Here is a 27,214-nt window from a genome sequence, read left to right on the forward strand (position 1 = left end):
GTTGTCTGGCACTCGTGTCACTCTGCAGCTCACTGTGCATCTTCTGTGAATATGTTTGCATCCATAGTTACTCTGTCAGGAAGAGCACACAGTTGTCTGCCATTCAATGAAAAACAGATGTAAAAGGAGTGAAAACTGGTTGTGAGGACAAGTTTTACATAATTTGTTAGAAAAATTCAACAGCCTCCCTACGCTAGTTCTGATATCATCACTATAGCCACTACATTTTTGTCTTCATAGAAACCAGTGTACAGTATTTCTCATATTCAATCATTTTAACAAACATTCAAACAAAATGTGATCTTTTGAAAAGGATGAATAGTATTTAAAAGTTTAATCTACAGTAAGTCAGCCTTGTCATCATTAAGCCCTGTTTGTCCTTCCTTAGACAACCTTTGGTCGGTACTGCAGACCGGGAGCACCCAACAAGTTTGAGAGCTGCACTGACCCAGTCATCCAGCCATCATTTAATCAGAATCATTCAGATCTTTGCCCATTTTTCATCAACATCAAGGACTGAATGTTCACCTGCTGCCTAATGTAACCCACACACTGACTTGCCGCTGTAAGATGATAATCAATGTTATTCACTTTACCTGTCAGTGGCTGTATGTGACGGGGTCCTATCCGAAAGAACCTTGGCAGAGTCCGGAGCTTTTAGATGTTAAAAGTTTTATTGCAATTGTCCTTGTCAGGTACAGCAAACAAAGCAAAGTATTTCGTTAGGATATTCTTCTATAATATCCACGCAAAGAATAACAAAGAAGTCTCTCAGTGATCCTTCCTTTTTGTTGTAACAAACACTCAGTCAGAAACATTCACCATTTGTGACGCACAGTCGATCGTTTAGCACATATAACATACAGCTTATCCAACTCTCTTCCACCACACTTTCTTAATGGAATGAGGCGTCTTTTAAGGCCTCTAACCCTCTGACGTCATATCCCATACTAATTAGGTGGGGCTATATATCATGTTGGCTGTCATGTTTGCTCTGGTTGAAACAGGAAATTCAGGAATGGAATGCAGTGCGTGTTGTAATGGAATGTTTGCGAATGTTTGATCTTATGGAAATATTGGATAAATAGAACGACAAGTGTATTGACAGCATTGTTAGACTAACAATTACAGGTACGGTCTACTTGCATATAGTTAAATAATTTTGACTTTGCATGTCTTTGTCTTCTTGTGTCCTCTCTTTTAGCTCGGCCGCACTGAAACAGCTGTGAACAACCTGAACCCGGTGTTTGGAGTGAAGTTTCAGGTTGACTACCACTTTGAGGAGATCCAGAAACTTCGCTTTGCCATGTTCGATGAAGACAAGTGTGCCACACAGCTCTATGAGCATGACTTTCTGGGAGAGTTCATTTGTACACTGGGAGTGGTATGAAATTTTTTCACCCTTTCAGTTCAGAGGGTTTTGTATTAAATAGGATGATAGGATAGAAGTTAGACTATTTTTAAGTAGAAAAGCCTAGAATAAAGCTGTTTGGTGGATCAGACCTTACTCAAATATTTCATCACATATATCTTTAGTTTTGTGTTTTGTCTCATTTCTTTCCAAATGACTCTTCTCCGTGCGTCTGTCTTGTGTTAATTGTCCACTAGATTGTGTCCAATAAAAAACTTCACAGACCACTGATTTTAGCCAATGGGAAACCAGCTGGCAAAGGATCCATTACAGTAAGAATCATTCCTTTAAAAGCCTCTCTCTCCTGTATCCTAAACTTTTCATGCCTCTCCCATTTACACACATACACAGTGCACTATATCATCAGAAATTGCCATTGTTGGTCATGTGGTTGCAGTTGCTGTTGTTAAATATAATGACCAAGTTGCTGTTACTGACAGTGATGATGAAGATGTTATTCAGGCTGCTGTCACTATCATTGTTTTGGCTAATGTTGATGTGAATGTTAGTAGTTGACAGTATTTTTGCTGGAGTTAATGCTGTGATGTAATGTTATTTTAGATAACAGCCCAGGAGTTGTCTGACAACAGAATCATCACTTTGACCTTGAGTGGGCGTAAACTGGATAAGAAGGTAGGCAGTCTGACCCACCCACACACACACACATGCACGCACACACACACACTGGATGTAAATGCAAATACAACAAACTCATAGTGGATAAGAGCAACACATACTACTTTAGGACATGCAAGCAAAGCCCACACAGACAACATTTACTGTAAATGTATTCATATTCTTAACCTTTGTCCACAAATCGATGAGCTCTCAGGTGCACTGGTAGTTGGAAATGATAACCATGTAGGACTTATATTTATTTTTATCAGCATATTTTCCATCTTGGACCCGTAGAGTAGATGCTGGTATAGTGAAGGTAAAAATGACAGCGTGTCAACAATAGCTCAGGCTTGAATTGTGCTTTGAACTAATGCTGATATTGTGCCTGCTGTGCACCCTCTGATTACAGCATCAGGATACCCATGAAGCACAATCATTGCAAGAGGTCATGGAGTCTTTGAATAGATACATTAATTAATAAAAAAGTTCTCAGTATGGTGGGGTGTTTGCAATTTAATCTACTGTCAACTATGGTCAAAATGTGATGCAGTTTAGCTGAGAAACTGACGAACTGTCTCTGTTCTGTGCAGGACTTCTTTGGGAAGTCTGACCCCTACCTGGAGTTTCACAAACAGGGAGAGGATGGCAAATGGATGCTGGTGCACAGGACAGAGGTGAGTCACTTGTGGGTCTTAAAAGCACCTTCTCACAACTGTCATTATTGATAAGCTGTTATTGTCAGGTAAAGCATTTTCACAAAAGTCATACACTGTAATGTTACCGAGTTTAGAAGGTAACTACAGCCCTAAGTTTAGGTAATACTAATCTGCCTGCAACCACACTATATACTGTATCTCCACCATTAAATTCAGTGACTACATATTTATTTCTGTAACTTCAGGTCATAAAGAACACTTTAGATCCAGCATGGAAACCTTTCACTGTGCCTCTCATTTCTCTCTGCAATGGAGATGTGGACAGAAACATCAAGGTCAGTAGTTACAGCTTGTACTTCATCTGTTAGGAGGCTTGTGGAATTTTCTCTTTGTCGCTGTTAGATTTCTACTTGTTAGCTTTGCATTGGTCATTTATTCAGGTGGCCACCATTGCTGAAGGCATGACTTTAGTTTTGTGCTAAAAATACTCTTTTAAAAAAGTGTTTAAAGAAATCCTGAAATAATCAAGTAATTGAAAATGCATCATAATAAAATTGCTGTGCACACATGTAACTAATTAACATTTGTGTGACAAGTGTGGAGAAATGCAATGATGGTAGAAATATCAGGGAAATAACCACTTTATTCTCAAAAGTTAAGCTTTACAAACAAACCGATGTCACAGTAGTGATGATGGTATGATGTGATATGTTCTACTTATTTGCAGGTCTTGTGTTATGATTATGATAATGATGGAGGTCACGACTTCATAGGAGAGTTTCAAACCACTGTTGCCAAGATGAGTGAAGCCCAGAACTCAGTGGAGGTAAATGATGTTTGACATTATTAGAGCTGAACATTTCCAGTTGTCAAGTTGTTTTTTTGTGTGTGCGTCTGTGTGTGATTGCATGCTTGTAAACTTGTGGCTTATGGGAGAATGTAATTTGGACAGATGAGACAAAACTGGAGCTTTTTGGCAAGTTACATCAGCTCTATGTTCACAGACACAAAAATGAAGCATACAAAGAAAAGAACACTGTACCTACTGTGAAACATGGAGGGGGCTCGGTTATGTTCTGGGGCTGTTTTGCTGTCTCTGGCAGAGGGTGTCGGGAATCTGTGCAGGGTACAGTAAAATCTCAAGGCTATCACGGCATTCTGGAGCGAAATGTACTGCCCAGGGTCGGAAAGCTTGGTCTCAGTTGGTCCTCCAACAGGATAATGGCCCAAAACACACAGCTAAAAACACCCAAGAATTGCTAAGAACAAAACAGTGGACTATTCTGGGTGGCCTTCTATGATCCCTGATGTAGATCCTATTATCATTACTTTTGTCAGTTTCAAGTTATTTCCGTGACCATTGTGGGTTTTTCTTTCTTTAATGGAAGGGTACCAACTATTTTGTACATGTCTGTAATTCCTAAGGTGCTAAAATCCCCTTTGACCTGTTATGTTTAGTATATAGCTGGGCAGGCAAGGCAGGTCAGGTCAAATTTTTACACAGTTTATTTATAACTACTAAAACAAAACTATGAACTTAGGGTGTCCAGGTAAACTTAGGGAAAAAGCACAAAACAAAAGTATAACCTGGTAGCATAGCAAAATCAGAACAAAGGTAGAGGTCCACAGGGGAATCCAGAAATAGACAAGAAGACACATCAAGAAGACACAAATGTTTTTGCCAGATGACAGGGAGGCTCCTGGGGAGTCTACAACAAAGGATCTGGCAAAGAACATGATCACAGGCTGAGATACATACACAAGGGCAATTACAGGTGAAAGTAATCGAGGTAAATGAGAATAGAAAAACTACAGAAATTAACTAAGGGAACACAGGAAATAACTACAACATAAAAGTCCCAAACAGGAAGTCCATGACAAGTCCTGACAACAACAGAAGGTCAGTGGTTTGTGAAGCACTAAACCATTTCTTTTTAAAATCTAAACAGTATCTGAGCTTTAGAATCATAGTCTGTTATCAGCCACTGCATAGCAGTGTTATCTTTTTTTCATACTGAATTGGCCACAATTCTGCCTCGTACTGGCTAATTTGCAGTTTAAATGCATTCAGTTTAGGCTGAAATACTGTAATCAAGTGCAGATTTGCACGGCTCCATTTTCACACATTATGGCTATTGAGGATCAGTTAAGGTCTGAGCTGCTAATGAATAAATACAATTTGATATTTATTATTTTAACTTTTGCATTTCTGATATGCTAAAGATGTGGGGATCAGAATACTGTTTGTTTATCAGTAGCTCTGCATGTGTGTTGGCGAGTGCATCTGTATCTGCTTCTGTGTTCATCTGTGAAACTGCATGTGTGCATGTGCCAAAGCTATCTCATGTCTTGTTCTCCCACTGAGTCTCTTCATGTGTGGTAATGATGTGGAGGGGAAACAGAATGGTCCCTATCCTGACAGAAGTTGGATAGGGATATTGGGGTGTGGAAAGAGGAAGACAGATCGACAGCATATGTGAAAAGAAGGATGAGAAAATGAGAGGTCCTTTTGAGATGTAAAACAGCCTTTAGATGAGCCCTGGCAACACGACAAGGCGTTTAGAGCTACCTGTCTTATGAATCACCACCTGACTTTAGGCATGAGTCTGCGCAGTGTGCGTGCACGTGTGTTTATCTCAAATGTCTATATTGCTACCTTAAGAAAGTGTTTATGTGACAGCAGTAAACACAGTCGCAAGCTTAATTTTTCTTTCATCTTCATTGTCATGATGTAAAATTAAATGGTATTGTTGTGTAGGTTTCTGTATTAACTTCACACTCTAGCACTATAGTATAGTCAGCTAATAACACACAGTGCTGTGAAAAAGTATTTTCATCCTTTTAATTTTTTTTATTTTTTGCATATTTGTCATACTTAAATGATTCAGATCATTAAACTAATTTTAATATTACATAAAAATAACCAGAGTAAATACAAACTGCAGTTTTTAAATGATGATTTCATTTTTAAAGTTAAAAAAAAGCTGTAACAAGTATAACAAATATGCAAAAAAAAAAAAAAAAATCAGAAAGGGGTCAAATACTTTTTCACAGTACTTTAAGTCCAAGTTTGACTGTTAAGGTGATGTTACTGTAGGTGGTGTGTGCTTCTGCAGAGCCAAGTCACAGTCTCCCAGTTGGCTGCTCAATTCTTCCTCCTTTCTTTTTTCAAGCTGTCATTTCTGCTTTTTCCTTCATTTTTCCTATTCCTGCAGATTTCTTTTTCTTAGTTTACTGTTTTCTGATACTGATTACATTTCTTTTCTTTCCAACTGTCTTTCTATTTCTTTAGGTGGAGTTTGACTGCATCAACCCCAAGAAACAGAAGAAGAAGAAGAATTATAAAAATTCTGGAATTATCATTGTCAAGTCATGTAAGGTGGGGATGGAGTTTTGGTTTTATCATTTCTCTGGTGTCCATGACACACAGTCTTGAACAATCCTTTGTACACATACACAGACACATTTTGCATGCATGTTGACACACATGCACAAAACTGTAATACAGTAATTATATTTGTTGGCTGCTGGCAGGGACTATACTAATGACAGTAGAATCTAAAGTATGTGACATATTCATTGTAATTGTATTCACTAATGGTGCATTCAGCAAAAGATGGGCTGTTTTGTCATTTTAAAACAATTTGTAGGATTCATTCAATGTGCAGTATTCAGGACTGTTTACTACAGTCTGCTGTAGGCACTCAAATAGGCAAGAAGAATTAGCATAACAGCATAACAGTCTCTATTTTGATTTGCAGCAGAATTAACTATGTACTGTCTAGTGCTGGGTAAATGTACAGGGGTCTAACACATTTATTGATATGACCGCATGAATATTATAATGACTCTTTTTCTCAGTAATACTCTTGTTTTTTGTTTGTTTTTACCCTGATCTTTAGTTAGCTATCCTTCATTGTAAGCTCATTTACCTCTGTGACTCTTATTTCTCTAGATAACAAGGGACTACACTTTTCTGGATTACATATTGGGAGGATGCCAGCTGATGTTTACAGTAAGTATATTAGCACGCCTGGTTTTTCTGACTGCGATGAAATGATAATGAGATATGTTTCCGCATGCTTTGCTCCTGAAGCCGGATGGAAAAAATTAATATTTTCTGTTTTCATCTCCCGCGGTTACAGTTAGATCACAATCATTTACATACAGAAATGAAGAGTGTGCGGGAGAAGGCACTGAGAAACAGATAAAATGGGTGGAGTAGAGAAAAGTAATGCGACACTGTGAAACACTGAAATCTTCTTTTTTTTTTGTTTTTGAATTCTGAAAACAGAAAGGCAGAATGACAAGAGCAAGTAAATCATATTTTGAAATGGTGAAAACAATTAGCTATGAGATTAAGATAGGAGGATAGAAAGCAACTGGTCAAGGAAAATTGAAAAGCAGAAGGGATATAGACAGATGGAGATTTTGCAGGAGGAATAGACAAAAAACACTGTAGTCTATTTTCATCTCTTGTTAGGAGAAACGCTTGTGTGTGCCTGCTGTCACAACCTTGTGTGTAAATTAGTGAATGAGAGAGAGTCCTGTTTTTTACAATAGCCAATCACAAATAAACACATGTACACACATTCAGCTGTTTTATTATTCTCCCGGGTGTTTTTGTCCAACAAATACAATTGCCTTGCTGATAAATTTAAGAACTATTCAGAAAGCCTCACTCCTGTAACATACACAAATTCTGGAGCCACATACACACTAAGAAGAATGAAAAGGCACATTTAAACAATGACAGAAAGAAACACACATACTCTGACTCTTGACTCCAACAATTTATGTGCTTTATGAGCTCCAGGTGTTACACTGTACAAATTATGATAGTTACATGCTTGATTTTGTGGTATTATTGTAGTGTGTTTTGAGGTTAAACACATGTAACTAATCTTATAATGGAAAAATGCTTAAGAGTCATTGCACCTATTTCATAAATATGTACTGATTTGTGACATTTGTGGTACATTATTGCAATTGGTATAACTGATGGACAGTGCTCAGGCCCATTTCCAATGGCATAGGGCATCTGACTGTCTCAACTAAGCCCACTCCTTTCTGCCTAAACATTAGAATCTTTTAAAATAATGGCTACAACCATGACCAATGTGGAACAGATTGTCCAGCGAAGACTCAGACAGCAGTCTCTTGTATCTTGTCAAGCCAAAAACTCACTCGCCTCTGTCGTGACCATATCTGGTGAAAGATTAAACTCACTAAATAGAAGGAATCCTCAATAAAACAGATATTTAGGGTGGTTTTCCTTTTAAAGGGCCTATTTGTGGTTTCATATGTTTAAGGAAAAAAAATTGCCAGCAGACTTCATCCCAGTATGCAGTTCAGTCATAGAAGACCTAGAGTGACAGCATGAACTATGACTACCCCTCTTTAGGCCAGTCAATCTTATAAAAATGAGCATCCTTCCTCAACTTCAGTATCACTTGCAGATAACAGTTTAGAGCTCTATCTCTTTAAAATAAAATTGATCTAAAATGTGCTTGACATGGCAATAAACTGAGACAGAGGATCAAACATTACAACAACCAAAAGATATGGGTGGCTTTTCCAAGCTTAATTTGCTGTTTTACAACTGGGACTGTCACCGTTTTTTAATATAGTTACCGTATTTTCTGGACTAGAAGTCACTTCGGTGTTTAAGTTGCTTTACTAATTACTTGAATTATAGTCTAAATTAACCTATGAAGAATGCAGGCTAGGCATAACATTAAACAACTGCACCAACGTCAGAGAGGTGTCCTCCTCCTCCTCTCCGGTTGCCTGAATGTTGACACTCACTCCAAACTTTTGTTTCAGTTGCAGACTTTATTACCTTTGGTGTGAAATCTGCAGAAGATCACTTTCTTGTGGGTGCCATTTATACTTGTGTTACACTAGGAGTTGTAGTTTAGCATGAACATAAAGGTTTTTACTTTTTTGGCGGTATAATATTATCTTTTTTATTAAGTCAAGCGTGCCATGCGGGCCATCTAAGGCTATTCAACAAACTGTACCGTAAATATACATATATAAGTCACCTTGCTTGATAAGTCTCACTGTAAGCCAGATTTGTAAAAAAAAAGTGTGGCTTAGAGTCCGGAAAATATGGTACATCCATAGCTTAAACAATAGTCCTGCACTGATTCCTGGGCTTGTTCCCATTACTCCCCTTGGAGTTTTGTCATGTGATGCAAACAGAATAAATTTATAGGTAGAACACAACTGTTGTCTAGAATGGTATCATGTTCTTGCAAGATGTAACAAAACATTTGAGAAGGGAAAATGAAAAATCCTTTCTCATATTATCTAAAATCCTGAGTCCCCCTGCAGGCATGTGCTCCTCTGTTTTCTTCATGGCGAGACAAAGGAATTCATGTACTTAATGACATATTTAAAGATAATGCTTTACTATCCTATCCAGCTAAATGAGATATTTGTTTTTTCCAAGGGACAGGTTTTTATATGTGCAAATGAAACACATCCTCTCAGATTGTTTCTTTACCTGGGACCCTCCTTTATAGTGATGTAAAGAGATTTATTTAGTTATGTCTGCTTTATTTAGTGCAAAAACAGAGAGCATTTTATATTCTATACTTTACTCACTTTTATGTTTCTCAGTGTATGAGCTGCCAAATATTAGTTATAAATGGGAAAGACATTTGAGTAATCAATACACTGAAAACAGTTGGCAGGTGGCAATAGATCTGGTTATATCTACCTATATATGCAACACACTAATGGTGACTCTAAGCAGGCTGCATATCATTCCTATTACTTTGCACAAAATTAATTGTGGCCTTTCTCTGTTATGCCATAAAAGCTAAGGCTGGTGATGTTTTTGCTATTATCTACAAATCCTATGCAGAGACTGAAGCCAGCAATTAATTTAATGTACTAGCTATAATGCGTGCAAAGCCAGAACTTGATTTATTTTATTTGTCTGTGCTGAAGACCTCGATTGCTGTCTGAAAACTATTAAAAACACAGCTGTGAGCCTCACTGATATGCTACATGACATATTTTAGAAAGATAGCTGCTAGGGCCATTCACATTGTTGACAAGCTCATACACAAAAGCTCAGACCATGACACTATCATCCTGTTATTTTCACCTTACCCTGTTGAAAGAAAGGCTTTAAAGCAAAGAGCATAGTTGTTGTTGCCATAGTAACACTTTGTGCTGTCGATGATAATGTTTGCACCATAATGAATTAAAAGGGAAGCAAAATACACACAAGAAAATGAAAAAGGACATGAAAGAAGAATGGTATGATGTGTGTGGTATGATGTGGTTTTTTTCCGTAATGTATTCTCACTTCAAATTATTATTCTTTTGTTTTTGATTTTCATTTCTGACTTTAAAAGGTGTTTTCCCTGGGTACTCCAGCTTCTTCCCACAGGAGGAACACATGCAGGCTAGGTTAATTGGTGACTCTAAATTGCCTGTAGGTGTGAATGTGACTGTGAGTGTTTGTCTGTCTCAGCATTGTGATAGTCAGCTAATCTGTCCAGGGTGTACCCCACCTCTCGCCCAATGTCAGCTGATATTGGCTCCAGACATGGCCTATGATAAAATTAAGTTGTAAAGATAATGTGATGAAGGCAAGTTACACAAAATACAAGCAAGATTTTTCTCCATATTTGTCATACTCTGAATTCAGATGATCAAACAATTTTTATTATTACACAAAGATAACTTGAGTAAATATCAAATGCAGTTTTTAAATGATGATTGTATTTATTAAGTGAAAAAAGCTGTCCAAACCTGCCTGGCCCTATGTAACTGCCCCCTCTTGCTAAATCATGAATGATTGGAAAGGTGAGTTAATTTCATTTGTCACATCCAGGCCTGATTACTGCCAGACCTATTGAATCAAGACATAACCTTTTTAAACCAGAGCGAGTGGCCCTGATTTCATGTACATATCTATTTTTTAAATCCATGTGGAGTTGCAACCAAGTAAGATAGAGCAATAATTCTTTTTGCATATAAAAGCGAATTAGTTATACTTTCATATCATGCATTCAACATGTCCCAGAGCACTGTTTTCTACCGCAAATAACTTTGCACAAATCTTGCAAAAATGTGCACACAATGCAAAACATTTGCACTGTAATGCAAAATCTGATCTGCTGGTTACAGCACTTCCTACGTTCCATATACATCATCATGTTATGAAAAAAAAATCTGTGTAAAAAAAAAAAGGCTCTTAGCCACTGGCAGATGACAGCTGGACTGTTACTACTGACTACTCTGTCTACCTATTCCTTTGACTGCAAGACTACCTGACTACCATCCTCTTGCTATTTCAAGGGCACTTCTTTCCTAAATGCTGAGAATACTGGAATTCTGTCTGCAACATGATATGTCAGGTGTAACCCAAGCAAACCTCAGGGAATTTATCGTTTCAGGGAGATATTTTCTCTTCTGTATAGTACTGTAGTTCTGTGGTGATTATAGTAGGCTATTTGTCTTCTTTTCATTTTAAAATTTGATGAATTTTTTTTTTTTCATTTTCATATTATAATTCTTTAGTGTCCCTAGGAACAGTGCCTGCTGTGTGTGTATGTAGTGGGTTGCTGCATGTAATTGTTTGTCTCTGCTCTGGGCAGGTCATGCTGTTCAGTTAAAGTGAGTATTGAGTTTATAACCTTTAGCAGTCTGCATCCAGCTTTCTCCCTTTTAGATAACTGAGGTGAATGAGAAACACTCTTCCCTCCATCATCAGCCTGCAGCCAAGTGCATGTTGCTAAAAATGAAAAGCATCCAACACAATGTGTTAAATTAAAAAATATCACTATTTGTGGAATTTGAAAATGGCTAGTGGTAGTAATTGACTGACAGACTCATTGTCTCATTGAGACCTTTGTAATGAGCAGAATTTCAGTGCAATGGGTGCAGTTGTCTGTTCTAGTGGTGATGAGATGAGCAAATTTAAGGCAGAATGGGAACTCTTAAATTCTCACTGCTCCCTCCTAATCTTCTGCCTTTTGTCACAGACCTGCAGCTTTTTCACTGACGCACACATAGCTAATGCTGTCTTAACACAAGTAGTTCCTCTTTCCTGCTTACAAACTCATTTGCATATACACATGAACACAAACATATAATATCCTCATGTCCCTACTGCTTTCACACTTACACACAAAGATCAGGTTTACATACGGACTCCCAAATAATGTTTTTGCCAAACACAGATACACACACAAATCCAAATACATCGTCTCCTTCGTACAGATATTTTATCACACATACTTCTACACCCTGAACAAGAGCCATACTGTAAGTGTAGAGACACACACACACAATATCTTCAAATGTGCACCTTGGCTGTTTATGCACAAACTGTTTTAGACATGCACAACCACACATAATTTCACATAGACGCTCAATCACTGATGACATCTTCTCACGTACACACTGATATTCACACGCGCGGATTTTATGTGCACACAAATGCCTAGAGAAGCAGTCATGTACAAAAACACACCCGCGCAGACACACTCACACGCACACAGAGCTGTTCTGCGGTGTTCAATCAGACTTAGTATAGCTCTAATCCTAATCTCCAGCAAAGGAAAGTCTCTCCTTGGGGCTGTGGGAGCTGGAGGAGAGAGCAGTATTTCACTGTTACACACTCCAGTACAAAGAGACAGCCTGCTACTGCTGATGCACTGTTTGTGAAAGACTCATTTCACTTGAGTTATACTATTATTCATATCTTATGTTTGATATCATTCAGAGCTGCGTAAAGCATAACTGGTTGGGAAGGATTTGAATGAGTGCAGTGCAGGTATGGAAAGCATACAGAAGCGCATATATATAAATCACAGTACAGTGGAAGAAGCCCCGTCTACGGAGCCGGTCTAGTGCGCTTTAACTCACCCTGTAATGTACAAGTGGAGTACTCTAGTCCCTGTGGATTCATGGAAAACAAACATCATGGAGGAGAACACAGTCTAGTATCTTCATAACTTAAATTGTTGATACTGACAGCAAGACTTAAGACTCAAAGCTTTGTTTTCTGTGGGCTACAACACTTTTTGGATATATCATTCTCATGTTAGGTCTCCGGGTTGCATCATTTTATTTTGTGAAACTACAGTAAGTCATGTGATGTGACATAGCCTACTACATAAGAGAGTTTGTGCCCTTTGAGCTACTTAAGGCTTTTAATGAAATATCTCTGTACAAAGTGTTATGTTTCATTGACAGTAGCTTAACACTCACTAAAAAGCAAAACAGTACTGACTGCAATTAATGAGTGAGAAGTCTTGGTTATAATAATGTCAGTATGTCACCTATTTGACAGCAAATTGCAACCAGTGGAATCCCCCAGTTTATTACTCCTGTTCATTTTAATTCTGGACACTTGTTTGCTGTAACTGTTGTTTCTGGTTTGCATGTGTGTTAGTAGTTACTAATGGCTTGCGGCAAGGAATAAGCTAAAAACAGAATTATATCCTTCCCCAGTGTCATTTACAGCCATCAAAATAATAACATCTGTCACTGGATAGGGCACTAGTGGAAAAATGCTGCAATAAATATTTATAGTAATGTTATGGTAATGTTTTAGTTGTAGTATGTATAGTGTACTGGACATCACTGAAAAAATGTACCTGAATTGTAATTGGTTCAAGGAAAATTCCCTTTTATAGCTGTATGCTAAGTAATTTCAGCATGTGCATTTATTAGAAAGTCTTGCAATTTCCCAGATATTAACTACTTAGGTCAAGGCTTTAGGGTTGGGGTTAGTTAATTAGTAAAGACAGATTTATAAACAGAACTATTGGAGTAATGTTTGATACAGTAAACCTTGCCTAAGCAACACCAGTGAGCGGTTTAAGAAGACTTCTGAAAACCTCACCTGGAGCAGGGATGCCAGGACCTGCTTTCTGATTTCAGGCCAGGGAAAGCTGTTCATAGCTGAGGGCCTGTTGGCTGGGCGATTAAAGTTACTTGGCTGTGCACAAGTTGAAAATGAAACCTGGGATTTATTCAACATAACCTGTCTCTGGGTAAAGGAAGCCATGCAAAGAGCCTGTGTGGGAGCATAGTTGGAAGTATGGCATAAACATCTTGATAGGAAGGATAAAAACTGTTCTACACTGTGGACACTAGCGCACTACATGATTTTTTTTTTCTTGTCTTTGAGTTAGACCTCATGAAGTGATTCTAATGAACTGAGGTTATGTCAGTCTATAAAAAGTGATAACACCTGAAGTGGTGACCCTGAGTAGTGTCCTGTTTACATAAATGGAACATAAAAACAAGTCAAGCACATATCCAAACTGCCTAAAGTTGGCAGCTGGATCTGATTGACGTTCCTGAAGATGTTTCACCTCTCATCCAAGAAGCTGCTTTAGAGCTCACCGACTGGTGGAGAGTCCCAGGTTCTTGGATGAGAGGTGAAACGTCTAGTTGCCAACTTTAGCACTTCAGATATACCATAACATGGATGGCTGAAAATCTCCACAGACAAGTCAACCACATGAAGGTTAAAAAGTACACGTCAAAAAGTTAGTTACTATTTAAAAAGTAGCAGCTTAAAATTAAAACATGTTTTCAAGCCAAACAGGCATAGTGCAACAAAAAATAAACTAACACAGAATTACATAACAGTGCATTTTATCTAGTGATAAATTATCTCCGCAACAGAACATGGTCTGAATTACTCAATACGCCTTAAAGCTACTATGGTGTTTCATTTCCAAAAACAAGCTGTGATTACAGGGAAAATGATTTATCCACTTGGCGCCCTGAAACAAGAGTAGAGTGCTATATGGGTCTCTTTTCACACATATGTCATTTTAGGACTAATACACATACACACACATACAAAACACACAGCAGCACCCTAATTCTGTCACCCTGCATCTCTTTGTCCGTCACTCCTGCCACTCTTTATACTCTCTCACTCTCTGTCCTCCTATTCTTTACCTCATTTTCCCAGTTTTCTCTCTTGTACACAGCTAACACCTTTGCACTCTCTCCCCACCTCTACATTTTCTCTTTTTCCTTGGTTTTCATCTGTGTTGAACCAGAACATTATTTTTTTGTAACTCTGTAACAAAAAGAGAAAGAAGAGATTGTTTAGACTGTCTTTAAGCTGATTGGAGAAAGGCGGAGTTTCTGGGTCGGGTTCTTGTCAGCACACAAACCGTTATTTAGAGCCCTAAAGGAAAGCTTGTCACTCTTAATCTCATATTATGTTAGGCTGTGTGCATGTGTTTGTGCATTATGTGTGTGTGTCTCTGCAGTTTGCGTGCATGCAGTGAAAATGCCTGAGTGAGTGTGCATATCATGGCAGTGTGGTCATCTGTGTTAAAAATAGGCCTTTTGTGGATTCAGGGCTTTTTTGTTTTTTAGACATGACTGCACGACAATGTTTTTTTGCCCTCAGATGAAAACTTGCATGGTATGTCCAAGAATGGAGTAAAACAGATTTTTTGAAATGTATTTTTTACTCACCATGTGACCTAGAAGGTTTGAAGTAGCAGTTTCTAATATGTTTTATCAATCAGGTAAGATAGTCAGTAGAAAAAGTGAAATGTCAATGTTGCGAGGTATTTCTGAAATGAAGGCTGTGACAGTATATAATTGCATAATATAAAACCTCAAAACATCTATATTGAATTAACTAACTTTGTAACAAGGTATGTGACTGGAATCCAGCAAGTCATTTTTATGCTGTCTTATTCCAAGATAACAACGGGGCTGAAATTCAGACACTGTTTTCAAAATTCACTAGCAACTCCAGTATCTCTGAATAAATGTTGTCTACAGTCAATTTGTTAAAAATATCATGTGTGTGTGAACCCTCGGTGGGGTTTTATACTAAACACCTAGAGCTTTGAAAATGTAAATATACACCATACTGTCTGAACCAAATGGCCATGACAAGGCAGAAAACCCTCTAATGTGATGGCAGTAAACCTTACATAACAGACAATTTTTATAATGTAGCAGTCATAAAGTTTGGACACAGCATTTTCGGTGTCTACCACATTACACTGGTTGAGACAATGCAAAAAGTGAATGCTGTTATTACAGTAAAAGGTAGCTTTAAAAGTTTAAAATAAAAATTTTCATCCATCCATCCCTTATCTATACCCACTTTTTCCATTTTAGGGTCACAGGATCGGCTAGAGCCTGTAAAATAAAAACATACTTTGCTTCTTCACACTTTAAGCTTTACTACACAAATCCTTCTGTTTTCCTATTCCTGCCAAATCAAACCTGCACTGAGGGAAAACAACTGGGCTCCTGCAATGGCTACATGACATTTTCATTTTAGGTCCAAAGAGATTCAACCATTCCTGCTTTAGTTTGTTTTTCCCTGCTTTGTTATATTTAATGCAGAATTAAGTGAAAGAGATTATACACAGTGTTGAACCCCTTACAATCAGCAATTTTCTAAAAACATTGCACCTCAACATTTTGTCTAATTTTTCATTCCTTTTTATTTTCATAGGTTGGTATAGACTTCACAGCATCCAATGGAAACCCTCGAGAGCCATCCTCCCTCCATTACATTAACCCGCTGGGCAGCAATGAGTATCTCGCTGCTATCTTAGCTGTGGGACAAATCATACAGGATTATGATACGTGAGTGTCTAATGCAGCCTTCTCTGTTGTTGAATTATCAGTCAGTTAGGGTTCTAGTTTTTCCTTGGCCATATATTCTAATCTGTAAGGAGTAAGACGTTCATTAAATATAATTAATGTTGTAATTTTTCTTTTTCTGAGTGTTAAGATCACATTTATCACTCAAGACCGACAACATAAAATGTGGGATAATATTAGAGAGACAGTTATCCTCATTACAAAACTGATTCAGTCCAATTCAGATTTCTGGTGTTTTGAAATTTTAACAATAGTAAAGAAATGGTTTTCTATCGGCCATTTTCCTGTGTGACTGTGGATTTCTGCATAAAGAATTAAACTAATCCTAATATCCATTTTAGTCCCATAATATACCCGAGAACCACTGTACAGTGGACATAAGTGGTGCACACAACACACACAACAATCTGTTTTTGCGTTTTAGTTTACATGTCAATTTGATTTTCAGAGTTTTTCACAGTGAGAAGATACTGAGCCATATGTTACATAGCAGACACAATTCTCTCTCTCAACAAGGGCCAGACTTTCTATGTATCCTGCTCTTCTCTTAGCGAGAAGCTATTCTACAATATCACTTTACTGTTCTACCAGCTATGTGCTTTATTGTCTCTGTGCCTGTCCTTGAATATGCCGCTGTGAACAAAGTAACAGGATTTCCTCTGCTGTTTTATTCCACCTTGTTGAATTTGGATGAAAAAAAATAAATAAAAGCTTAACTAACATTTCAATCTGTTGTCATGGTTTCTTCCTCAGTGACAAAATGTTTCCTGCTCTGGGATTTGGAGCCCAACTCCCACCAGACTGGAAGGTATGTGTGTGTTTACAGTTTTTGTTGTTTTTCTTTGTGTGGGGGTGCTGAACACAGATATGTGCAATTCAAGTATTTCTGCGATAGAGTGAGATATACTATAAGGTCCTGTTGTATGGCTGAGGCTGTCATATGTAAACTTACAGTTTACACACATACACACATACAGATAAAACTGTAAGCATTATACATGCATATTCACATGATTATGCAACTGTCAACCCATCTGTGTTGCCATGGCACTGAGCTGATGAAAAGGACAAAGGAGAGAGAGTGGTACCCAGAGAGATGGAAAGAGGGTGGGAGGGAGGACTTGTGGGAGAAATGGCCAGTATCTCTCAACAGCATTTTACAGTGTAGTGAGGTGATAGATACCAAGTTTATTGTCTGTGCTTCATGACTCCTCAGGTGTCACATGAATTCGCCATCAACTTTAATCCCACCAACCCCTTCTGTTCAGGTGAGCGCAATACCATATGAACATTATTTCACATTTTCTTATTATACTTCAGTTCGTATTTTTTCATTGTGTTTAATTGACTTATTTGCATCTCCCCACCTTTACTAGATTTTTGAGGCAGGTACCGTTATTTGTATTTAGACTATTACAACAATTTGATCTATGAGGTAATACTTAATAAACTCTCTGCAGGACACACAGTAAAAAAAAAGACATCTGAGCATGTGACCGCAGCAGGTGCTGCACTCCTCTCTGTGTCTGAGTAAATAACTTCACACTTCACCTACACTTTCTGGTTAGGGTGTCTAAATTAGCTGTATGGACACCAGTTACATTATGACACCAAGCAGTTGCTGCTGACCATTCAAACCAGTGAAAGCTCCAGATAAGTGTGTAAATTCATATGTACTTATTGACCTTGCACAACTCTGAATATGTCTAGGACTCCACACAAGTTTTTCACAACTGATGAAGCTTTTGGATGAGAAAAGGAATGGCTTCAAGAATCAGCAAGTCAAAGACTTAGCACTTGTAGAGGTCATATGATCTGGATGAATCTTCACATTCATTCATTAATATAGTCCTCTGAGTAATTAGCCTGTTGGTCATAGAAAATAAAGACATAGAGGCATCAAGTTAGCTTAGCATGCTGAATGCTACTACTTCGGTTGATCTGTTTGTAGAGCTAATGTTATTCCTATTTCTGCACTTTGGCTTTTATGATAATTGGCAACTTGTAGCATGCTAACATGCTAAATTAAGACCATCTAAATTTCACATGCTCAACATCTGCATTGTAGCATATTAATTGTGTTCATTGTGTAATTATATTTAGCTACAACCACCATTGCTATCATCACTGTAGATGCTGTAACTATAACTAAACACTGGAACTAACATTTCCTCATCATCATATCTCGTTAAATTTTAACAGATCTGTAAGTCATCAACATTTTTCACCTTGTTTTAATGGACCATAAAGTATGCATCTTATTTTTTAAGTGGTACATGTGGATCTGTTAATGCACCATCAGCATTTGAAATGTGCAGGATGCAAATGTGGTTATTGTGAAAAGCTAACAACTGGAGACCAGCTGCTCAGGGCACAACAGTGAGACCCAGAATGAAATTGTGTAACATTTTGTTTTAGCCTAGCAGAGTCAGGAGGTTATACTAAAAATAGTAAATTCATACTCTGCTCTCCTCTTAAGAAGATTGGTGTTGAAAAAAGTGGCTCTGTATTTCTTTAAATTAGATGTACAACTTGCCATTAGTAATACCTAACATATATAAAGACAAACACTCTTTCTCTTTAAGGTTAGTAGATGAACTGCTTCTCTACAAACTATGTAAGGGGACATTTCAGCTCACATTTTCCTGGCAAGGTCCATTCAGCTTGCAGTGGTCTGTAAAATGAAAAGTTCCAGGCCAAACAATAAAACCTGATTTGAAGGTTTCTAGTCACAAAGTGCTGCTGTAACTACAAGAGCTTTTATATAAAAAGCAATACTGCATGTCACTATATATTCTATTGTAGTATATTTTACTATATATATATATATATATATATATATAAAGTTTATCAAGCATCATTGCAAGAGATTATCTTTATACTTCTCTTCCTTCATTCTTCATACATATTTTTTTTTAACCTCTTCATTTAAATCTTTCTCTGTCTGTAGGTGTGGAGGGTATTGCCCAGGCCTACTCTGCCTGTCTCCCTCACATCCGTTTCTATGGCCCAACAAACTTTGCTCCGATCATCAACCATGTAGCACGGTTTGCTGCCCAGGCCCTTCAGCAAGATAAAGCGGCGGTAGGTGACCACAGTTTACTTATGTATCTGCTTTTCCACATTATATTTATTCTTCAGTTTAGCCTGATTAATGCAGAAAGATGAGGTACAGGTAATTGTGTATCTCCACACATAACCACTACAAATTCTTGCCTAAATACAGCTAGTCATGTGTAAAAACAGCCTCTCTTCTCTCAGCATTCTTCCTTCAACATGTCATGATAGAATTTAGGCACAGCTGACATAGTTCAGTAGACTTGACTGCAAATGTCATGCCAGTCCTGCTAGTATGTATCTAGGCCATGGCTGAAATGCACAAAGAGCCTCTGGGTTGGCGAGAAAGGTGATCTGCACCAGACTCCTACATGGGTCCAGTTTTACAAACCCACCCCCACCCTGCATATGCAAAGCTCCATATCAGACCCAAACAGGCATCCACAATTACTTCTACATGAAATCTGGATCTAATGTGACCCATTAACATAAAACTAGCAACCCAACCCATACATAAAGCTGATTTTAAGCTACACAGTCACTCAGTTAAAAATGCTTCAGCCTATTCTAGCAGCCTGAGATAAAATTAATGTCTTATCACATTGCTTTAATTAATAAAATAACAACAGTAGCATGGATCTCTCACACTGGCTAATGCATTCTTAGTCAAAACAGACCCCGTTTAATGCATAAAGATATGTCATAAAGTCATAAAAGACATAAAGACATTATGCGTTTTTTAAGAGAAGCTGTTTGTTTGGGCTCTGATCGGTATGTTAAAGTTTACATTATGCTCATTTGGAAGTTGTGAGGGTGGGTGGCAAAAGAGAATATTTTTCAATTTTCTCTTTAGTCATCGTGGAAGACTCATCAGTTTTGAGCAAGCCAACTAAAGAAGGCTGTGTTCTCCTTACTGAGGTTTGTTCTCTAAATAATCAGTCACCATCAAGCCTTGTTTCTATTTGACTTTATGGTTGCTCCCATACTATATTATAGATCTGAGGTATGGTTGTTAAGCTTGCAGAATATATCGAAAATATTCAGATTTCTTGAATTACTGTACTACCATTAAATACAGTTAGCACAAGTGTGAGCAATGCACAGTAATGCTGTACTAGTAGATTTTGGCAGTGATTTGCACCATCCACCTTTTATATGAATTAGTTACCACTGTTATCCAGGAAAATGTATAACAAGCTTTTTATATGGTTGGAAGAAAAAAATGGGTCTCATCTATTAGAAGCAAAACTTATGGTTTTGCTGATGTCTGTTCTTATGAGAAAAGGCACATGAAGCATGATACACCTCAGGCCTATTAAACAACAAACACTTATCTCCAGAACGTTACATTACTACTACACACAATAAGCAATTGGTGCAGTTGTTTATTTTTAGATGCTGGGGCCATCGCCTGTCTGTGGAAACAGGCAGATGGAGTAACACTACTTATGCATAGAGTCTGTAAATATTGGGAGCTGACTTTGAGTGCCTCCGTGATGGAAGATTGCACTTTCTGAGAATTAATAAATATATTTAAGTGATTTTTATTTAGATTATTAAAAATATATGTCATACGTACAATATATGCAATACATTTGGCCTATGCATTAAATTCTCACATGTTCCATTGGAACAATAGTAAATTTATTCAGTTTAACTTCAGGCCCAAATTACTGACCATGTTGTCTGTCATCCTCCACCAGCTCCCTCTCCTTGTTAAACTCTTGTGTTCCTGCAGTTGGAGCAGACTATGTCATACTTCTGTTTTTCACCCATATGGCCTGTTTCTTATTTCACCTTTCATCCAATGTTAAGTGCACACATTCCCAGCCAGGTCAAGATGTAATTCTGTTGGTTTTTATTATCATCCCACATAGAAAATCATACCAAAAAAAACCAAACATACTAATAAATACTACTATGTACTTACCAGAAGTAGAGCAGCAGTCAGTAGTGAATGCCTGGCTGGGAATCTGTACTACTGTATTTATGTAGTACTTAGCAGCTTGATGGCTCATGGGACAAACAAGTGTGCGCATCTGTTGGCTTGGACTCCTGGAGTGTTAGCCAGAGTGGCGGGGGGGAGGGTGACAGACTGGACTAACAACTTCTGTCCTCTCTTCCTCCATCTTACACCTCATGTCAGCGGAGACACTGACCAGGCCTTTCACACTTTTGCTGGCTTAACAGCATGATAGGGAGGCATCCTCCATCACTTTTTCTTTGCTACATTATTGGTACTTTCTTTTTCTTCTCTCCACTATCTCAAAACTGTTCAAATGAGCAGAATTTGGCTACAATGGTCCCAGGTGTATTCTGATAAGTAAGTGACAGTCTGCTTAATATTCATGATTTTGCTAATAATAAAGTAGACAAATTTAATGCACTGATCAACTGAAAGGAGCTCAGGAGCTAGTTGTACAGGAGAGTTAATTAGTTTATCAGTGATCACAGGTAAAAGTGTTAAGATTGTTTTTGTTCTTCATAATATTAGAAATATATATTTGCCGAGTCAGTTTTAAGTGAAAAAGAAAGATCTTGTAGTGATTGCTAAGTTTAGTTTTCCTCCATTTTCTCTCAGACTTTCTACATTGCTTTTTTTGAATTCTTGCTACATCTGTATTATGCCATGGATCCTTTTGTTTAGCTCTAGTTGATTCAGTAGTGACAAAAGCAATTTTCTCTTTAGCATCAATCATTTTTTAATTAAAAGCACTAAGAAGAACATCAACAGAATTGGAAGTCTTTGTTGGTGACATTTGTACTATGTCTATGAACTGAGTAGGAGTATTTTCAGTTATATACCTTTCCAACAACTCTCTGGACAGGCTGCTTATTTACCAATCAAAATAAATCGAGAAATACACACAGATGCTCAGAAATGGCATAGTCCCTAACAGCAGTAACTGAAAGACATACACATTTTGTGGTCACAAGATCAAGTGTATGTCCTAGATGACGTGTGGGTTCCTTAACATGTTGGAATAGGTCAAAATTCTCAAGCAAAGCAGGAAATTCAATAGCACTATTTTCATTCAGGTTGTCCACATTAATATTGAAATCCGCTGTGATTATGATGATTATGACTATGATTATGATTATGGCTGGAAGTTCAGAAAATATATCATTTAAGTTGCCTGAAGACTTTGGAGACTGATAAATAGCCAGCAGCAGCCGCTCATAATATACTGTACTAAGATAGTCAAAGGACAAAAAAAATCTCCAGATGAAATCTGTTTACATTTATAACCCTCTTTAAATAGTACTGCAATGCCCCCTCCGTTTCGTCCTATTCTGGGTGCAATAAAAAACAGAAAATGAGGAGGTGCTATTTCAACAAGGATAGTTTCAGGACTATCAAGCCAAGTTTCAGTAAGAACCATAAAATCAAGATTATTTGATAAGATTAAATCATTTACAGTAAAACATTTGTTAGTTAATGTCCTGACATTTACAGTAAAAGAGCTAACTTGATCATATTATCTAGGGAGCTCTGTGTTGTTTATCAATAGGCTATAAAAATTACCAGCTACTGATCATAACTCTGGAAGCAGCATGGACTCTTACTCTCAAGTCAGAGATCCACTATGTGCTCTACATGGCACATTTCTAAGAGATTGCATGTCCTCCTCTTGTGGATTTGTGTGTAGAAGCATCTGAAATATGCCAACTAGGCACCAAAGGATTTAAAATTACATCCTCAATCTGGCAAGGAATTATCTCATCCAGCAAATCCAGCTGAAGTGAAATTTTTTTCCATGTCTCTGGTCAGATGTAAAAGGGGTCTGAGAGGGAATGAATCCCAGATGCGTGCTATCAAGTCTGTATCTGATATTGGCACCAAGTAATCTAGATCCTAGATGATTTGGTTGGGCAGATTAAGAACAACACCGTTCTTTACCTTGGGTAAACTGACCTCCTTGGTTATGGAGTCCCGGATGAGCGCAGTATCTATAGTTGCAGAGCCACTGGCTTTCTGGAGTATGATGTTTTTTGAGCACGCTGTAGATTTAGCTCTGGTGCTAACAGGCTGGGCATGTTTTTCAAGACAATTGCAGTTGGCAGACTTGCCACAATGACAAGGAATAACCTTGGGTGTCGTCTTCAGGCTTCTCCCCTGGTCTTGGTCAGGCGCAGTGATCAGCACAGCTCGGTACAGCCTGCCAGTCATGGTTCCTCACAGTTGCCTTAGTTTGTAGGCTAGCCAAGCCACTAGCAGCACTCTGAACTGGCACAGTCTTGTTTTGCATCCATTACCACAATCTGGTCAACAGCATTAACCACCTCATACCTGTTCTGCAGTTTAAGGTTTGTAGTATTATTGTAAACTTTTTGAAGATGCCTTATTTAGCAACAACTAAATAACATTTAGTGTATCTGACCTGTAAATTACACCAGTATTAACATTCTGATTAGAAAAAGCTGTGTGTTTTGATAAATTGCTATTACTGGACTGAGTGCAGCCTTAAGAATCCTTCTTTTGGCTGATGTTGAAAGATCATCCCTTAAGTGTTTCTGAGACAGTATTTCTTACCGAGGAATTTTCTTTTAATACTCTCTTTTGAGTGTCTAATCATAGCCTCATTTTGGCACCTCCTGCAGCACACACATATCATCAGCCTGGTGTAAGACACACTAAGTGTCTGGTTTCTGTAGACCTGTTGTATGTCACAGTTTTTTCAAACATTTCCTTTTGATACTTGCACCAGAATATGGATGTTTCTAACCCTTGCTATAAAGCATTCTCAAATGAGCAATATTTTTCTTGGCTGCTTAGAGACTACTGAAGTTATAACTGAATGTGTAATCACTGCTGCTGCTCTGGCTTCTAAATCTGTCACCTCGGGGATGCAATTTAAAGAAGCTTTTGCCTTTGAGACACAATCACGCTTAGTGTGGGTCAGTAGTGTGGAGCACTGCCAGAGGTTCTGGGTTCACACCGCTGTAAGGTCCTGCAGCAGAATCATGACATGCCAGATAGGAACCTTTAATAAAGGCAGCTTGTTTCTGTCCATGATTCATTGAGTTTCAATTTATCCTTGTGCACTCTGGTTTTTTGCGCTGAAGTTCATGTATCTGACTGCATGACTAAACTGTTGTTAAAACAGACTGAGTGTGGGCACAAACATAGTCCTTGCACATGTTGCAACGACAATAAAGAGCAAGACCCATTTTAGGAGTTGCTTCATGTGTGAGGCTCAGCATGATGTTCCCACTTGGGTCGCTCATACAAAAAATGTACAGGCTACAAACTTTACCACATGGTACATGTCCTCCTCTTGTACATATCCAGTATCATGTCTCCTGCCTAAATCTGAAGAGAATGCAGTAGCTGGGTATCATTATGCTCCCACAATGTTTTTTGTCCCTAATTGTACCCTGTCACCGTGTGGAGAACAAATACATGGGCAAAATACACAAAGGATTGTACTCGTCTGTGTGTTATGTGCCAGAATCCTTTTGTTTCTGTAAGGAAATGATTGCAGACCCTTTTCTTGTGTTATATTACAGTGAGTTCAAACAGGGGTGGGACATAGGAAGGAGTAACAGATAATGAGATGTGACAGCCACAGCAGAAATGCGTGTAGACCTCATACTGGGTTAGTGATTCGACTGGTGTGTGTGTTGGAGTAAGTGGGTGGGTGGGGTGTAGGCAGCACAAGCTGCTGCTCTGCCTCAGTATTCCTGTTCCTCAGATAATGAGAGAACCTGCGTCTGTATACTTTGTGACTGTGAACGAACACACTTCAACTACTGACACACACACAGAGGCTGCAGGCCAGTGCAGTCTGTGCGTGCCCCAGTGTGTGAGCGACCCTGTCGGTCTGTGTGATAATGATTCTCTAATGAGTGCTGCTGTTAGCACATTAAAGAGACAGGGTTCAGAGCTTGCCTTGCTTCTGCGCATGTGTAACAAGTGTGATTTTTTTTTTTTTTTTTTCTGAGCAAAGTCAGTGTGTGTCTTCACTTTGTCTCTTCTTGTCATAGGGAAACTGTTCACATTCTGGTACACAAAACTGATACATGCTCTTTGTATGCATGTTTGTGTGCCCACATATGCTTTATCTTATATTAGACCACCACCAGGAAGCAAGTTCAGGAACATTTGGATTTCCCAGATACCAGGCGCAGTAAGCACAAAGCTAGTTATCATCTGGCTCAGTTAACTCAGTTTTGAGCATGATCATGTGAAAGAGCCACATTAAAGCAAAGCAATTTCTAGAAAACTACAGTCTGTGACAGAAGGGCTTCATTTATAATTTACAAAGCTATATAACTATATTTTTCTTTTCTAATAAAAGACACCCATGGGTATACTTTTCTTTTCAATTAACATGTTTGAGCCTAAGGAATCCTGTCCATAATAAAATAAACTTGGCACAACAAAGCGCAGCTATTATCACCATTCATAAGTCTGTAAGTGCATTTCTATTCAACAGTTTTCAAAGGCATTTTCAGTTCCTTGGTGGAAACACTGGAAATTTGAAGAAAAGGTTTTATAGTTAGAGTTGAGGTGAAAACGTTATGTTTTTCAAATTTGTAAAAGTGCACTGCAAAGAGTCTTTGCAATACAAATCAATTATGAAGCATATTATTGATATGTCCAAACATTAGATTTTTGTGGCCCCATGAGGATGATGTTCTTCAAATTAATACATAAAACAGTGTCATGTTTTCTACAGTGTTTTTGTTTGTTTGAGGCTTTTTAAAGCACACCATCTTGTTAAACCCGTTTTCTGCAATAGTTTAATGATACCAGACTGGAGAATAACCAACCGTATATCTCAATGCACCTATCTCCAACTATTTGCACAACACTAGTGGAGGGAAAGAGTATGTAAAATCTGTGCTACATTTGGATGGAAACTTGGCTGGTTTGGTAAACTATTGCTCTGTCTGTTAGGTGCCTTGTTTTAAGCACACAACTGACTTTGATCTTTGAAAAACACTCCTACTATCTGTGACATATATACCATATAAGTTCATTACTATATTAGTAATGTCACACTATTGGTCATTTTATCATGAACTTGGGATTTTTGCCCCTGTCAGGATTCTGTGCAAGTACTGACTCCATTTTTCCATTTTTTCCAGTGATCAGACTATTGACCACAGTTAGCCATGTTACCCTGATTAAAAATAAGCCAGCTTTGCGATACCAGAAAACCTAAGCTTACCCCAGAGATTGCTGACTAACCCACCTACCTCATATCATGGTAGAGGCCCATGAGTGTTGAGGATAAAATTGGTTTTCACCACTGTTGCATTCAATGGAACTTGATTTGACTCTTCATTAGGTTAATGAGCAATTACATGTCTCTAGTGGCAGAGGTGTTTCTGTGTTTGTGCACCGGTAATAAAGACAGGCGTGAAATGATGTAGTGTCCCCTGCAGGCTCTGATGTCTCTATACAACCCAGCATTAGACACAGATCGTACCTTGTTGTATCTGTGCATGTTTTTATTTCTAGTGTGTAAAATTGCTAAAATCAGTCCCTTCAGGGTGATCCAAAGCAGCCAGCTGCACAGTGTCTCTGCCTACAGTATTTCTCAGCAGAGATAGTGTTAGGATTTACATCTTCACCTCTGGCTACATCAATACCGTTTGTAACAACATTTAAAGACTGGCTCTTTACTACTCTCTTGTAAGTCCAGTTCTAAATGTGAAAGTCCTATTTTGAAATGCATGGTAATATCCTGTGGGCCTATATTTAAGCCCTGGACAGTATTTTTTCTTAAAAATAGGTGAAAGCACTGCATAAATTGTGAAAGGTATTGTTTCCAGCCTGCACCCAACTGCACGTTCCCTCTACTCTACAAAGCTTGTTAATATCTTT

The 27,214-nt window shown here is 38.1% G+C and overlaps 1 protein-coding gene across 4 annotated transcripts in view; it reads left to right on the forward strand.

Moving 5' to 3' along the window:
- The window catches only part of cpne2 (copine II), a 40,225-nt gene that overhangs the window by 7,684 nt on the left and 5,327 nt on the right, over positions 1 to 27,214 (forward strand). For all 4 annotated transcript variants that reach the window (XM_026311263.2, XM_026311264.1, XM_026311265.1 and 1 more), the window contains exons 3-14: positions 1,205 to 1,384; positions 1,609 to 1,683; positions 1,973 to 2,044; positions 2,620 to 2,703; positions 2,931 to 3,020; positions 3,413 to 3,511; positions 5,978 to 6,064; positions 6,641 to 6,700; positions 16,169 to 16,302; positions 17,074 to 17,128; positions 17,537 to 17,588; positions 19,271 to 19,404. In XM_026311263.2, coding sequence (XP_026167048.1) covers positions 1,205 to 1,384; positions 1,609 to 1,683; positions 1,973 to 2,044; positions 2,620 to 2,703; positions 2,931 to 3,020; positions 3,413 to 3,511; positions 5,978 to 6,064; positions 6,641 to 6,700; positions 16,169 to 16,302; positions 17,074 to 17,128; positions 17,537 to 17,588; positions 19,271 to 19,404 — 1,122 coding nt within the window. The remainder of the gene's footprint in view (positions 1 to 1,204; positions 1,385 to 1,608; positions 1,684 to 1,972; positions 2,045 to 2,619; positions 2,704 to 2,930; positions 3,021 to 3,412; positions 3,512 to 5,977; positions 6,065 to 6,640; positions 6,701 to 16,168; positions 16,303 to 17,073; positions 17,129 to 17,536; positions 17,589 to 19,270; positions 19,405 to 27,214) is intronic.

Source organism: Mastacembelus armatus, chromosome 6, assembly GCF_900324485.2.
Source record: "Mastacembelus armatus chromosome 6, fMasArm1.2, whole genome shotgun sequence".
In the NCBI taxonomy this organism is placed as follows: Eukaryota; Metazoa; Chordata; class Actinopteri; order Synbranchiformes; family Mastacembelidae; genus Mastacembelus; species Mastacembelus armatus.